The sequence below is a fragment of the Alosa sapidissima genome, chromosome 4 (assembly GCF_018492685.1).
Source record: "Alosa sapidissima isolate fAloSap1 chromosome 4, fAloSap1.pri, whole genome shotgun sequence".
NCBI lineage: Eukaryota > Metazoa > Chordata > Actinopteri > Clupeiformes > Clupeidae > Alosa > Alosa sapidissima.
The window spans coordinates 4014583-4029160 of NC_055960.1; the positions used below are offsets into that span (position 1 = coordinate 4014583).

General features: G+C 40.5%; 1 protein-coding gene across 1 annotated transcript in view; it reads left to right on the forward strand.

Moving 5' to 3' along the window:
* The window catches only part of ccdc71 (coiled-coil domain containing 71), a 29105-nt gene extending 17957 nt beyond the window's left edge, over positions 1 to 11148 (forward strand). Inside the window, exon 2 of the mRNA XM_042089277.1 lies at positions 8672 to 11148. Within this exon, the coding sequence (XP_041945211.1) occupies positions 8725 to 9732 (1008 nt within the window). The 5' untranslated portion in view covers positions 8672 to 8724 and the 3' untranslated portion in view covers positions 9733 to 11148. The remainder of the gene's footprint in view (positions 1 to 8671) is intronic.
* The last annotated feature ends 3430 nt before the right edge of the window (positions 11149 to 14578 follow it).

Sequence of the window (14578 nt, forward strand, 5' to 3'; positions counted from 1 at the left end):
GGGTTCTTTTTTAGGCATACTGTCTTGCAATTGAATGTGAATAAGTTTACTACTTAGAATCAATGTTTAGCTTTGATGTTTTTATCACGACATCGCTACAAATACAGTTTGTGATTAAAATCAGCCAACATCAATGTAGGCTATAGCGAGACAGCGGTCTATAGGCTACGTAGATAGATAGCCTACTTTATTGACGCTTGGTGAAACAGCATGGAGTGGATGTTTTCGGTTCAGATGCTTGTTTTTTACCTTTATGAGTATGTAATGATCCCAAAACTTGAAAACTTTAGACATTCTCTGCCATTTATGGACATCTTGACTTCGCAATCGCGCCAGCTAAATTCAGAATGCATCACGATTCACGCGCTAGTGGTGTGCTTCCTGAACAACTGTCCGTGTGGAACAATCAGATCCCTGCGCGTATAGTGCGCGTCATAGGAATTTAACGAGGCTTCGAGGCAGGGTTTTGCCTCGAGTAATTTTTGTAATCGAGTTATTCGAGTAACTCGATGAATCGTTTCAGCCCTAACTCACTGCATGTTTTAATTTAATTGGCTCCGTTCCCCTCCCGCCCAATCCCGTTGATTTCTGCCCGTCCCGTCCCCATCACGTTACCAACAGTGAAATTGACTCCCGTACCGCAGGACTCCCGCGGGAGTCCCGAAAAATTGTCACCTTCTAGCGCATACGCTGCTTGCACGCATTGACAGTAAAGGGGGGAAAAACTTGCTCGTCTGGTGTAGCCAATGGAAGCATATCTTTGCAAAAGTTCTGTGGCCATTCCGTGTTCGTCAAATACGGTGCATGACTGTTCAAGGACTGAAAAACAATTGCTTTAGCTCACGGGCCTTTTCTCCTCCATAGGCTATTGGCGTAGCAATAGCGCTAAAAAATCTTGTGGCATGCATGACTGTGCAGGACTGCATTAAAAACAAAACTTAATGATTATGTGTACTTTTAGACAAAACAGCAGTAGCTAATGTGTTCATTCACCTTGACATTAAATTGACATATTGAAGGTAAATAGAGTAGAATACGGCTAGATCAGCTAATTTCTTTTTTAAAAGTGTGTTCATTCATAAAGGAACAAAGACCCAGTAGGCTATGCCGACAAACATGTTTAAAGGCTTGGCAGAAAGATTATATTGATGAAAAGGTTTCAAGTCCCCATTTTGCCTAGGCTACAGAGCCATAATCACTCTGCTTCTAGCCAAGTACGAGTGACTGACTTAATGAGAACGACAGACCAAAGTGAAACGGGTGGAGGGTCTTGGCGTGAAAACGAACGAACGAGACAGATTGAAGAGACATTTATTAACCTGGCATGACACAGAAAATACAAAGACAGCATGCATTTACCATTAGACAGATATTTAAATGTAAATGCCAATATTGAAATGCAAAATGGAATTGTTAATGTAAACCATTATCGTTATTTTTTATCGTATGCTCTCCCACTAGTCTTACTAGCCCATTTGGTTTTTTTTTCCATGGAAACGGTTGCTATGCTGTCATGCCCCTCATTGGCTAATTCGATGAGGACGTTTTAGAAACAATACAGACAACAGCATACGATTGGTTTGGCTCTCTCCTTAAGAAGCTGGGCCATAGGCATTCACAGCAGCACTAGGTCAGTGTGATTCAACGACGAACGAAAGAACGAACAAGAACTGGAAAGGCGAACCAGTTCAGGTCGTTCATTTTAAAGACCCGTTCGAACGAACTAGTTCGTTCGCGACCGACCCACCTCTAGTCTTCATAAGTTAGGGTGGTGTGGGCGATTATTATTGAAATGTTAAAACCGAATTATCTACTGAAATCAGAACTTAAACAACCCCTGAATTCATAAAGTTGGGTAATGCTAAAAATTGTAACCTAAATTATTAATGGCACAAAAAGATTGCTTTTTTGTTTAAACAAATGAGATTAGATTCCCCATGCAAACTTTGAAATGAACAAACTGAACATAAAATGTTGGTAGTGTTGCATATTGATATTAAAGTATTGAAGAATCAGATGAAAATAGTTGCTTAATATATAAAGACTTAGCCTATAGGCCTACAATATTGATAATTTAAAAGTAAAAATCACATAGGCCTATTTAGGAGGATTAGGCCCTACTATTGCAAAAAAGGGGTGAGTGTCTGTTTGTTTCAAATGAGTAGCCCTCCAAATGATTTCTGGTCCTTCAGGTAGCCCTCACTCCAAAAAAGGTTGGAGACCCCTTCTGTAGGCAATTAATCAAACTGATCCCTTTAGTTTTAGGCTTATGTGTTGATGTTGCCAAGCTTGTTTGTTGTTGCACTATTGGTGTTGCACTATCTTTTAAAATAAATGTTCTATAATGTTCTAATATATTGCCGTTGCTCTTAGTTCTTTGAGTTTTAAGTTTTCTGTTTAAGGTGACAATTTAGCTTGTAGATTATTTCTCTCTCTTTTAAATTGGAGCGAGCGTGGAGCGATTTCACTGGAGCGTAGGGCTGGGCGATATGGACCAAAACTGATATCCTGATATTTTGGAGCTGATTGGCGATATACGATATACAGTACCCTCCAAAATTATTGGCACCTTTGGTAATGTTGACTTAAAAACAGGTATAAAAAAATGATCTTTTGATGATTCATTGTACTCTCACAATGAAAACAACAAGGAAAAATGCACCCTTGAAGGGAAGAAAATTTATTCTGAGAAAAAAGAAAATCTTATAAAACAATAAATATTTTTTAGGGATCGACCGATATGGATTTTTTAGTACCGATACCGATTTTTTTCCATCAGCCTTAGCCGATGACCGATATTGCTGATATTTCGAGCCGATACTGCTTTTATTTTGCTCCCTCAATTTACATCATACAAATGACACATAATTACACAAATGATGATAACAAATGTTATAAGTCTCAATTTAAAAAAAGAACATTTATTGAACTTATGGATGGGTGCACTGGATATGGTTAACTTTGCAAAATGCTTTCATCAACATCTTACAACACAGCCTTGATGATGCATTGCTTGCTGACATATTATAAGACATAATTCAAGTCATCACAAAATGTCCTTTGTCAACACATTTAAATAATTTAAGAAAACAATAAGCCTGAAAAGTAGCTATTGAAATAAAGTGCTTGATTTGTCATTTTAGACTGCATGGTTTCAATTTTTCTATGTCTATTTTTCTAAAAAAAAGCTGCCAGATTTGTCAACCACAGAACATAAATCAGCAGAGGAAAATAATAATAATAATAACGTGGAAATAACGTGGTGTCAGATGTTTCTGTTCTAAACGGCATTAACGTAAAAAGGTATAAAAACGTATCTCTCAAAGTTTTAAAATCTCTCCTTCAGGTAGCGCAGCACTCTCATATTGCTGTGATGCTTGTGTCCCACTGAGTGAGACAGACCAGACACACACACAAACTTCTGTTTGGTAGCTGACGAACCACCATTGAACTGGATGATAATGATAACGTTAGCAAACGGCTCTAAACAAGTAAGGCATACACGGTATGTCTGGTACATGATAAACGTATAACACGAATTAATATTCAACACGTCTCTCATTATTAAAGCTCTGATATCACTGCGATGGCAACTCTGCCCCGCTCGAAGGGAGAGGGGGAGGGAGACGCACACACCACACGCGTCCAAAACTCAGCCAGGTGGTCGCTGAATAAAACTCCCACAAATATCTCGGAACAACGTCGGCATTACTTAATCATATGATTGACCAGTGTTCGTAACAGCTACCGCTAACACATGCATACGGATAGCCTACAACTTAGCTATTTGCAGCTCCCTAAATACAATGGCAAGCATGTTTTATAGAACAGGCATTCAGGGAGGGAGACACACACACACACACACACACACCACACGCGTCCAACACTCTGCCAGGTGGTCGCTGAATAAAACTCCCACTCCCACGGAACAAAGTTGGCATTAGGCTACTTTCATATGACCAGTGTTTGTAACAGCTACCGCATGAATATGGATAGCCTAAAACTTAGCTATTTGCAGCTCCCTAAATACAACGGCAAGCAGTTTTATAAACGATCATTAAGCATTAAAAAAAGTAGCCTACCTATCTATCATTTGTGTTTTCCATTTGGACCCACAAACTTGCTTCCACCTTCAAAGTGTATGGCAATATTTCAGCTAAGTCAAACAGTTAAAAGATGCTTTGAAAGTTTAAAGTTTACTGTTGTCTTGAAGAGCAGGCTTTCAGCACTCTGCTCGTGGGGGAGGGGCAGTCTGCACGTGAATTGCAGCGTCTCCAGCAACACAGAGCTGCTTGTGGACGCCTGTATGTAAATAATGCGGGGAAAAAACTATCGGGCGAATGCAGCGGCTTATCGGCCGATGCCGATACACGTAAAAACGCAAATATCGGCCCGATATATCGGCCGGCCGATATATCGGTCGATCCCTAATATTTTTAATGAAAACACGTTGCTCACAATTATTGGCACCCCTAGAAAATCTTATGTACAAAACCTAACAGAAGCATTTCCCTATCTAATTTCAACTTTAAGTTAATCAGTGTCTGTGAACTTCCAGAGGTACTTCATCCCTAAAGTATGAAAATAAAGTGACAGAGGCTAAATCCTCTCGTCATTTTTTAACATCAGAAAGACAAGAGAATACACTAAATTTAAATAAAAAGAAAGTGTGTTGACATTTGTAAGTCAGGGAATGTTTATAAAAACTAGGTACTTTGTTGTAAATGCCTATATTTACAGTTAAAACAATGATTGAATGGTTCTAATCAACTGGAAATGTGACACAAATGCTTGGACAAGGACCCATGGTTAACTTGCCCCCACGGCAAGAGGATGGTAAGAGTTAGACAAAGGTGTCATCTTGGGGTCATCAAGTCCCACAAACAATTTTCAAAAGTGACCTCACTGCTAATAGCTTATTTAGAGGGCATGCTAGGTAAACCACCTGTCCAGTCATTTAATTACCAATGTAAACAGCAGGAGTTACTGAATAGTACAGTGACTTTGTCTGGAGTGTGGTCTATTGTCAGATGAAATGAAAATTGCGCTCTTTGGCTAGGAACACTTTAGGTGTACATTGAAGAATGACTATACTGAAAAGAACCCCATACCTAATGAGAATTATGGTGGAGGGGCTGTGCTGTTGTGGGGCTGTTTATATTCCCAAAGGCCTTGGGAATCTAATTAAGGTGCATGGTATCACCAACAACAAGAAAAACCTGAACATTCTCAAAGGAAATCTGTCAATCCCTGCCAAAATACTAAACGTTGGTCATGATTAGATCATTCATCAGGTCAATGAACAGATCCAGTTAAAAATAAATATGGTTTACTGACTGCAAAATCAAGCTTCGGCCATTGCCATCTCAGTCCCCTGATTTAAACTCCCCAGAAAAACAGTGGGGTGAGTCAAAGAGGAGAATGCACAAGTGTGGACTTAGGAATCTGGACGATCTGGGGAGCTTTTGTAAAGACCTACAAATTGTGAGCAACGTGTTTTTGTTAAAATATTTATTTCTTTATGATTTTTTCCTTATTCTCAAAACAAATTTGCTTCCCTTCAAGGTTGGATTTTTTCCTATTTGTTTTCATTGTGAGATTACAATAAATCACCAACAGATTAGTTTTTATACCAGATTTTAGTCAACTTTAGCACGAGGTGCCAATAATTCTGGAGGGTACTGTATATTGATATTTTAAACAGAAAGAGCAAAGTGTTAGCCTGACGTAGTCATACTCAATTTTAGTCAGAATATGAGTCTTATACTGCTCCATTGGGACGTAATTATGGGGCGTGTTTCAACCGATAAAGGGGGGGAATGCCTCTGCACTCAATTGGATAGACCTAACCAATCAGAGCAACGAAATAGCTTACCGTGAGGTGTAGGAAGAAAACACACAAACCATCCTTCTCCACAAATGCCTTAACATTGTTTTCTGGTCTTTTATAAAAGTTGGTGCCATCAATAACTCCTAGCCTACAACACTCATTAGCAAAATCTAAAAGATACGTAGTAGGGTAGGCTATTAGGAAAAAACTGATAAAAACTGATCCCCTCCGTTTTTAAAAATAATTCTGTTGAACAGTGATATGCTACAAACATTGCAATGGGCAGTCGTGGCCTACTAGTTAGCGCTTCGGACTTGTAACCGGAGGGTTGCTGGTTCGAACCCCGACCAGTAGGCACGGCTGAAGTGCCCTTGAGCAAGGCATCTAACCCCTCACTGCTCCCCGAGCGCCGCTGTTGTTGCAGGCAGCTCACAGCACCGGGATTAGTGTGCTTCACCTCACTGTGTGCTGAGTGTCTTTCACTAATTCACGGATTGGAATAAATGCAGTAACCAAATTTCCCTCACGGGATCAAAAGAGTATATATACTTACTTATACTATACATGTTAAAAAGCTGGGAAAGGCTGTTGCAAATCCCTCGAACAGGTGGTCAATCAGAGATTTCAAACGAACGAGGGAACATGTCGCAATGCAACAGCGCTGTTTTACCTTGATGAAAGTGAAACCACGGGTTTTCCCACATCTCAACTTTGGCCAAATTTTCAGAAATAATCGTTTTCAGTGATAAAACCTCATTAAATAATATGAATTTTCCATATGGGGTCTTAAAAGCCATGTATCCTTCTAGCCACAGCGTACATCCATAGCCTACCAATAGGCGTACAATAGACAATGCATGTGATTTTCTGCGGGCAGCCAGAATATCTGCCGTGTTAGCCTCTACTTCCACGAAACTATGTGTAGAAGGCTACGCAAACATGGCAAACTGGCTAAAAACAGGGACACTGTCCAAAAGGGCTAATTAAAGCGATCGAAGAAGAGAAGCGAGAGAAACCGAGCAGGAGACAGGTAACGATGGGATGGGGGGCAGAATGATGAAGGTGGAGCGCGGGTGGATAAAAGAAAGGACGAGACAGAAAAGACTGCGCAAAGAAAACGAAAGTAGCCTATGATGAGGCAGGCCTATAGGCTTCACGTGGATTGGGAGACTACTATACCCAAAGCCACAGTGCGTGGTTTGCAGTGAGGTGCTACAGTATCTAACCAGTCTAATGTTGTTCTCCACACTGTTTTTTTTTTTTTTTTATCGTGAGCGTTCATAGACAGGTTGCACATTTAGATTTTGTTATTTGTTATCATGTAGGGCGGCTAATTAAACATGATGCCTGGAATGTGTCTATAGAATGTGTTACTTTTCGGATGGTGGGGGTACGCGAGCCAAGTCGGCATGTAGAAGGTGGTCCCCGGTGAAAGTTTGGGAACCGCTGGCCTAGATGACAAGCAAATTTATGATGGCCTGGACATGTGACTTGCTATCAATAACAATGAAATAGTTATAAACAATTCAGCTAAATGAAGCCTATGTCCAAAGCATTGCATCCTTTGCCACTCGTTGAGCTCCACTGCTCTGCTTATGTTGCTCCCGTTGTCCGTTGTTATGGCAACGAGTCCCTTTTTGTTAAGCCCCCAACTAGCTAGGCAGGGCATTGTGCACCATCATGCAGAGCTTCGGCGATATATGTTCGCCGGTCGGAAAGTCACTTATTTCTGCCCGTGATCTATTTTCGCCCTTTTGCATGTATGTGTCAATTAATTTCTATACAAACGGCGGATTACTAAAGAAACGCAAGCACCCACCCCATACGTGTATTTAAATTAGCTATATGTACCAAAAATGACATTGTACAGTGACTCGAAGAGCTGTAAACACTGTTGTAAGGCTGCGTGTACAAAACTGCTTAGAGCTCCAGTGGAATTTTGATTTCACAATTGAGAATTCTTGGTCTAACCGTTGATGTGCCGAGTGAGTGAGCACCCACCAGCCCAGCACCAAACTCCGAGCACGGTAAACAAAATCTGTGTCCGCCATGTTTGAAAGTTTGTAGTGCTGGGAGCGTGAACGTGCACTGCATACGCAAGGGGTGCAGTTGAGCAACGCGAGAGAGCTGCGGCTGTCTGAACACAGAAGAACAAGTGGCTTATAAAATGGTCCATTATTAAATATGTTAAATCGCCGAAATATTGCCCAGCCCTACTGGAGTGGGAGAATTTTTAAGTGGAGCGGGGAGCGAAATTGAGCGGTGCGAAATTGAGCGGTGTGAATTTGAGCGGAGACGCGGCCGAGTGAATAGCCACCTGAGCGAGGAGCGGGATATTCGCACCGCTCAGCTCCGCTCACTAGCTCTGGGCCTAAATGAACTAAATTCCATAGCCTAGGTTAGCCTTAGCCTATTATTATTATTTGCTGCTGTGCGGCCATTGCATCACTTGCATTACGCACACTGACATGAAATATGTATCTCACTCCAAAACAACACTGTTATTCATAAAAGTATCACTACTAATACAATTGGGTATTGTGACGTTTTTAATTTTAGGGTATTGCGATACTTTTGTAGCATCGGTGCACTGTGCAACACTAATGCATACACACATGCTGTGTTTACACACACACTCTAAAAAAAAAAACCTCTATTCTACCATTCTAGTGTTATTCTAGGGATCTTGTTCTAGAGTTATTGTTGAACCCTGCCCTCATATTTAGCTCACAATGTTTTGCTGAAACCATAGTCTGAAGGATTTAAAACCTACATAGTAGCTGTTGTATGTCTGTTTGAAACATGTAAACTTTCTAAAAGTATTTGACATTCTTTTTACAGGTTCATTTCTGCAGGGAACCTTCAAGCTAGGATTTCCTCTGTGGGTATATGCCATGAGTCATGAAGAACAAACTGCTGAACGGGCAGTTTTGTCCTGGGCTAGGTTTGCCTCAGCGGGACAGACTGCCCTTATAGAAGCGTTGCGTGTGTTTAACCCTATATCGAAGGATATGTCTGACACTGAGCAACAAATGGTGTCTTTTCTGCAGGAACTCCGTGAGGAAGGTCACAAACCCACAGTTTTGAAAAGCAAAGATGTGTATGGGTACAGATCCTGCACAACAGAGCCTCTCACATCAGAAGCTATGGCTAGAGCTCAATGCAAGATATCAAAGCCTTCTAAAAAGAGAGGCCGCAAACCTCTAGTAAAAAAGAAAGAAGTAAACTATGCACTGCTAAGCTCAGCAGCGAAAGTCATTCTGAAAAACCAACCCAAAATTTTGCTGACAAACCTTTCAGCTGATGCTCTTAAGCACACAGTGAACTGCAGAGAACATCTTCGGATGGGAATACCCTCTCAGACTCAATGTCTAAAGCTGACTAATATACAGGGGTTGTCAGGAGGCCCCACTGCAAGACTGCAGATCCACCTGGACACGTACACGATGGCTCGATCTACTATTTGCCCCCCTAGTTTGTCAGGTATTCCTTGTCAGCCTTTGAGGACTACAGGCCAACCCACAACAGTTGTATCTTTGAACAACAGACATGTGCAATCCCGACCTGTGAGGACTGACATGACTCTCATTGGAGATTCTGCTCCCTTCATTGTTCAGAATGGCATTCATTTGAAAGAAAACCATAATTGCAGTAATGACCTAGATTGGAGGACCAAGAAGTCAGTGAAGATTATCGGATGTCATGAGTGCGTGCCTGGGTCCCACTCTTTGCTGACAAACAATTGTGAACTTGGGCAGACTGATAATAGTCTCCTCTGGAAAGTTATCAAAGTGGATGACTCATTCACAGATGAAGAGGTCAGGAGGAAGGCACAACAAATTTTTCAAGTTAATTTATCACCAGTTATACAGATTCAACCGCTCATTGTCCATCCTGTATAGAACAGTAACTATAGTATCTATTTTTTTCTTGGCTGTGCTCATGGCTGTCATTGTGAAAATATTTTATGGCGAACATTATAAAGTGACATTGCAAAGAACAGGCATGTACTCTGGTGAGCTTTACTGCTGATAAGAATTCAAGGTGGGATTGAAGATTTTTTGTGAGGCAGTGTTCAGAACATCCTTGATTCCCTCATTCCCTTGTCAAAATGGATGACTGTTAATATGAAGTCCATAAGATTTGAGAGGGTTTGGTGTGTACTACTGACAAAAAGTGATACTTTTGTTTCTTTTGTGTCAAAGGGAGTTCCTCTTAGCTGTCTAATACCTATCTGTTCTATGCCACTCAATTGCCCTGGAGGCCACTCCATTTTGTATGATATTTGGCTATTTGTACATAATCTTCCTATTGGTTTGTTGATTGGAAGCACTTTTATATTAAGTTGATTTTTAGCTCGTCTTCAACTGCCTTACATTTTTGATGTGGACAAATACATTTTTAAGCCTGTGTTTTCATCTGCATTATAGTTATAAAAGGGGTCTCTTTTTTGTTTGTTTCAGTTGTCACCACCCTCTGTCCCCAACAAATGTGATTTTGTTTGTGTCTATAATCATGTAGATACAAAGTGTGAAGACTGCCCTCTTACAGCTTACATCAACAAATTAAAATTGATTTTTTTTATGCCAACATCCTCTTAATTGTTAACAATTCAATTTCTTTATTGGTTCGTTGGTCTATGATGCGATTGTAGTAGAGGTTAAATGGCAGCATTATCGCTGGATAATTTAATGATCTGCTTAACTTATGTACATACACAGTTTAGAACTATAGGAGGAGCCTAGGGTTTTCTGCAAGGACATGGAAATCCTTTTTTTGTTTGTTGAAAGTGGCATGTCTACAAAAAGCATTTTCACCAATAAACTATTTGGAATTACTATAAGACATATATTTGGGAACTTTTGGAGACAAAAAAACTATCATGCTCAGTTACTTTGGCTTACACGATCTTGTATTTGGTCTTGAGTTTTGTGGCTGAAGACGAACACTTGTTATGAGGTTTTAATTAGTGCCAGTGTCCACTTGTAGGCAAACTCCATAGAATGGTTTAGACCATTTTTTTTTTTTGCCAGCGATTAACTTTTGTTCGTTTTTGTTATATTTTCTGTAGTTATTTATTTCTAGGAAGGGCATGTATGGACACTTGAAACTGGTGAAACATTAAATTAGCTCAAAGCCCTTTAACAGTGTATTATTAAATAGTACATTTCTGGAAAAAAAAATTCAGAATTCTTCCCTATTTCCGCTCATCTCCCATACAGTCTCATAGTTGAGTCTGTGAGAAAGTTTTGATGAACTTGTCAGTGTTGTACATTTGTTTTAAGTGTTCAGAGACTAATTAAAATTCATATGAAAAATGTGGTGGTATGGGGAAATTACTGCAAATGACTGTTCATTCTACCACCGAGGTACCACAAATCAGTCTCAACTGCAATTTCTTTCTGCAGAGATGATGGACAACCTCAATTTATGAAGTGTATGACATCACAGGATATCCTATATATCAGTCATAAAGATGGATAGCTTTGTGGGAAAACATCTGATAAGTGAATAGATATGGTTTGGACTGTATGATGTAAACTGGCTTTATGCTGGCTCTCCTAAATTGGGTAGGAAAAAACCCAACCTTAAAATGAAATTTATCTCATATGGTAGGGACTGTAATGCATTGCGAGTTTTGTGGTTAAATTAACTGCACATTATGTCTAAAAGGTTGTTCACACCAGGAACGATAACTATAATGATAAAAGCATCCACACTGTCCAACGATAAGGAAGGTCTCCCAATGTTAATGAATTATATGGCTAAAATGTGATGGATACTGATTGGCTCTCAGCTGTTTGTCGTTCTCAAAATCGCTCTGAAAGTGATCCCTGATGATTTTGTTCTTCATGTTATCGTTATAGTTGTCGTTCTTGGTGTGAATGGCCCAATAACATTGTACTGCATTGCAAATTGTAGGTTGTTAGGTTAAATGAACTGCATTTCATTTCTAAGTGCAATTTGCAACATTCACATAGGATTATACACTAAATTAGTCGAAGGTATAAGTATAGTTACAGCTATGCTCATAAGTTTACTTACCCTGGCAGAATTTGTAAAATGTGTACCATTCTTTTAAGAAACCACAAGGAATCTGGCAAAACACATTACTTTTGTTTAAATGGGATTTAGTTGCTCTACAACGGAATAATTCCAGACCAAACTTCCCGACCTCAAATAATGTGGGGAGGGCTAGGTCGGCTGGCATCCAAGCTAGGAATAAGCATGACTTAAGTGGAATGGGAATATTGTCATTATTCCCAATAAATCCAGAATATGATGTGCATTGAAACTCTAATCGGATTCGTAATGTGCGAGTTAAGTCAGTATTGCATTGTCCCAGCCCACTGACTCCAACCACTAATGTTAGTCGAAGTTCTGTATGGATTCATTCATGGCATATATACAATGCGAATAAACTAGATGTACCACAAAACGGTACAAAATATGACCGCCGCTCAGTCCAGGGGCCTGTTGCACAAAACTAGGGTAAGGGATTAAGCCAGGATATCTTGGTTATCCTGGCTCAATTTAACGTGATCCGGTTGCACAAAAGCAGGATGGGGGGCAATAGGATATGTTATGGTATAAGTTACCATGGAGATTTATTCTATGGCGCTAGCCTGCTCCAGACCAGGCTAAGTTCCAGAATCTATTTAATCTCATCCCTTATCTCAGTCAGCAGTCACTACAAACGGAAACCAATAGTTATTCCACTGCCCACTACACATTGTTATAACATATAACTAAATAAACAAAAATAAATCACGCTTGTCAATTTGTCTCCATCCCCTACTCTTGTAACTTTTGTGTATGTGTGTGCATAGGTGCATTTGCTTTTATATGTGTGCTTCTCTCTGTGGGTGGTTGCTTGTAAGTGTGTTTATGGGATAATGGGGTGGGTGTATGTGCGTGGTTCTGCTTGTCTGCATGTGTGTGTGTGCGTGCATGTCCGTGCGTGTGTGTGTATGCGTGCGTAGTGTAAATGTACACGTATATTAATTTATTGTCCCCCATGGATGGAATTCTATGAAACTTGGGATGCATAAAGAAGGTGTCATAATGATCCTACACTTCAAGTTTTGTGCAGTTTTGAATGTCAGCCAAAGATATCTGTGATTACAACACCTTGTTATTGCTTTTTCATTTTTAACTATGTGGCAAAAATGAGTGGATATGGGATGGGTTGACATGGCCCCTAGAGGCAACATCCAAATAAAGGTCATCCTAGGCCCTACAGCTCTCAAGATATTCACAGAAAACTGTCCCTGTACCCTACCTCCTTTCGGTGATGGATCAAAACGAAAATCGATTGTTCGGTTACATCAGAGACTTTCTAATGAGGAGACACAGCACTGAAAAAATCCTCCATAGAAATGCATGGGGTTAGTTTGTAACGCCAATATGGCCGTTGTCTACACATACAGTATCCCACCCCTTCCTCGGCAAAACGTCGACATGTGAATACATTGAGCCAATCGTGCTGTGTTGTGAATACACTGAGCCAATAATGTGGTGTGTTGTGAAGACATCGTGCCAATCATGTGTTGTGATCTGGAGCAAGATTGCAGTAGATTGGTGTTGTGAAGCCTTGCGCATGCGCATTTCTGCCGAGATGGATGCCCGATGAGTGCCCAAAAAGCGATGCCATATGGCCGCCGAGTGGAGGGACTTGCCTAAAAAGACTTTGGTTACATGCCTACCAAGTTTCGTGCAGCCTGGTCTTCCAGTGTGCCAGGAATCATTGACACAAAATTACTGGGGGAAAAAAGACTAAACCTACAGTTGTGTTCAGAATAATAGCAGTGTTTCAAAAAACTGAATAAAGCTCCTTAGAATTCCTGTTAATTCCATAATATCAATGCATTGCACACTGCACATTCAATTGATCATGTTTGTGTTATACCTTTACAGAAAGTGAAAAAAGGAATATTAGGCTGTTCAAAAAAATAGCAGTGTTTGCATTTTTCTTTCCAAACTCAAACATTTACTGTATACGCTGAAAAATGTCTCAAGATATTCACCCCTCCAAGTCAGCATTCAGTAGATGCACCTTTGGCCGGAATTAAAGCATTGAGTCTGCGTGGATAGGTCGCAGTTAGACTTGCACATCTGGATACTGCAATTTTACTCAATTTTTCTTTGCAAAACTGCTCAAGCTCTGTCAGGTTGGAAGGGGGTCGGGTGTTAATAGCCCTTTTCAAGTCTAGCCACAGGTATAGGATTGATGTCTGGCTTGAGGTTTGATTCTCCAGAACATTCACCTTGTCTTTAAATCATTTCTGTGTAGCTCTCGCAGTATGCTTCGACTCATTAGTCGCTTTCAGACGTAAGTCCGCTCTACCCTGGAAATCCAGAGTTCTAGCGAGAGCACAATGGAATTGTCTCTGCAAGACACTCTGGCAATGAGCAATGATGCACGTTGCTTTTACCCCTTGCATCCTGTGAAACCAATCAAATCGGCGTATCTGATATAGGCGGGCCAGAGTTGAGCTAAACTGATGACGACAGCGCTGCAACGTTGAAGGTCAGTAAACATTGGTGTAATGTTATCCAATTGCGTGCAGTGAGATTTTCAAATGCATGCTTGGTGCCACCCCTTGAGTTGGGCCATTACATTGTTCGTGGTCAGACCCTTAATCTTTCTAGATTACCAGGGTCTGGATTTTCCAGGCTAAATCCGCTCATATCAAGTTCTGCGTATATCAAGACGTTGGGCTGTATCTGAACAGCATATTCCGACAT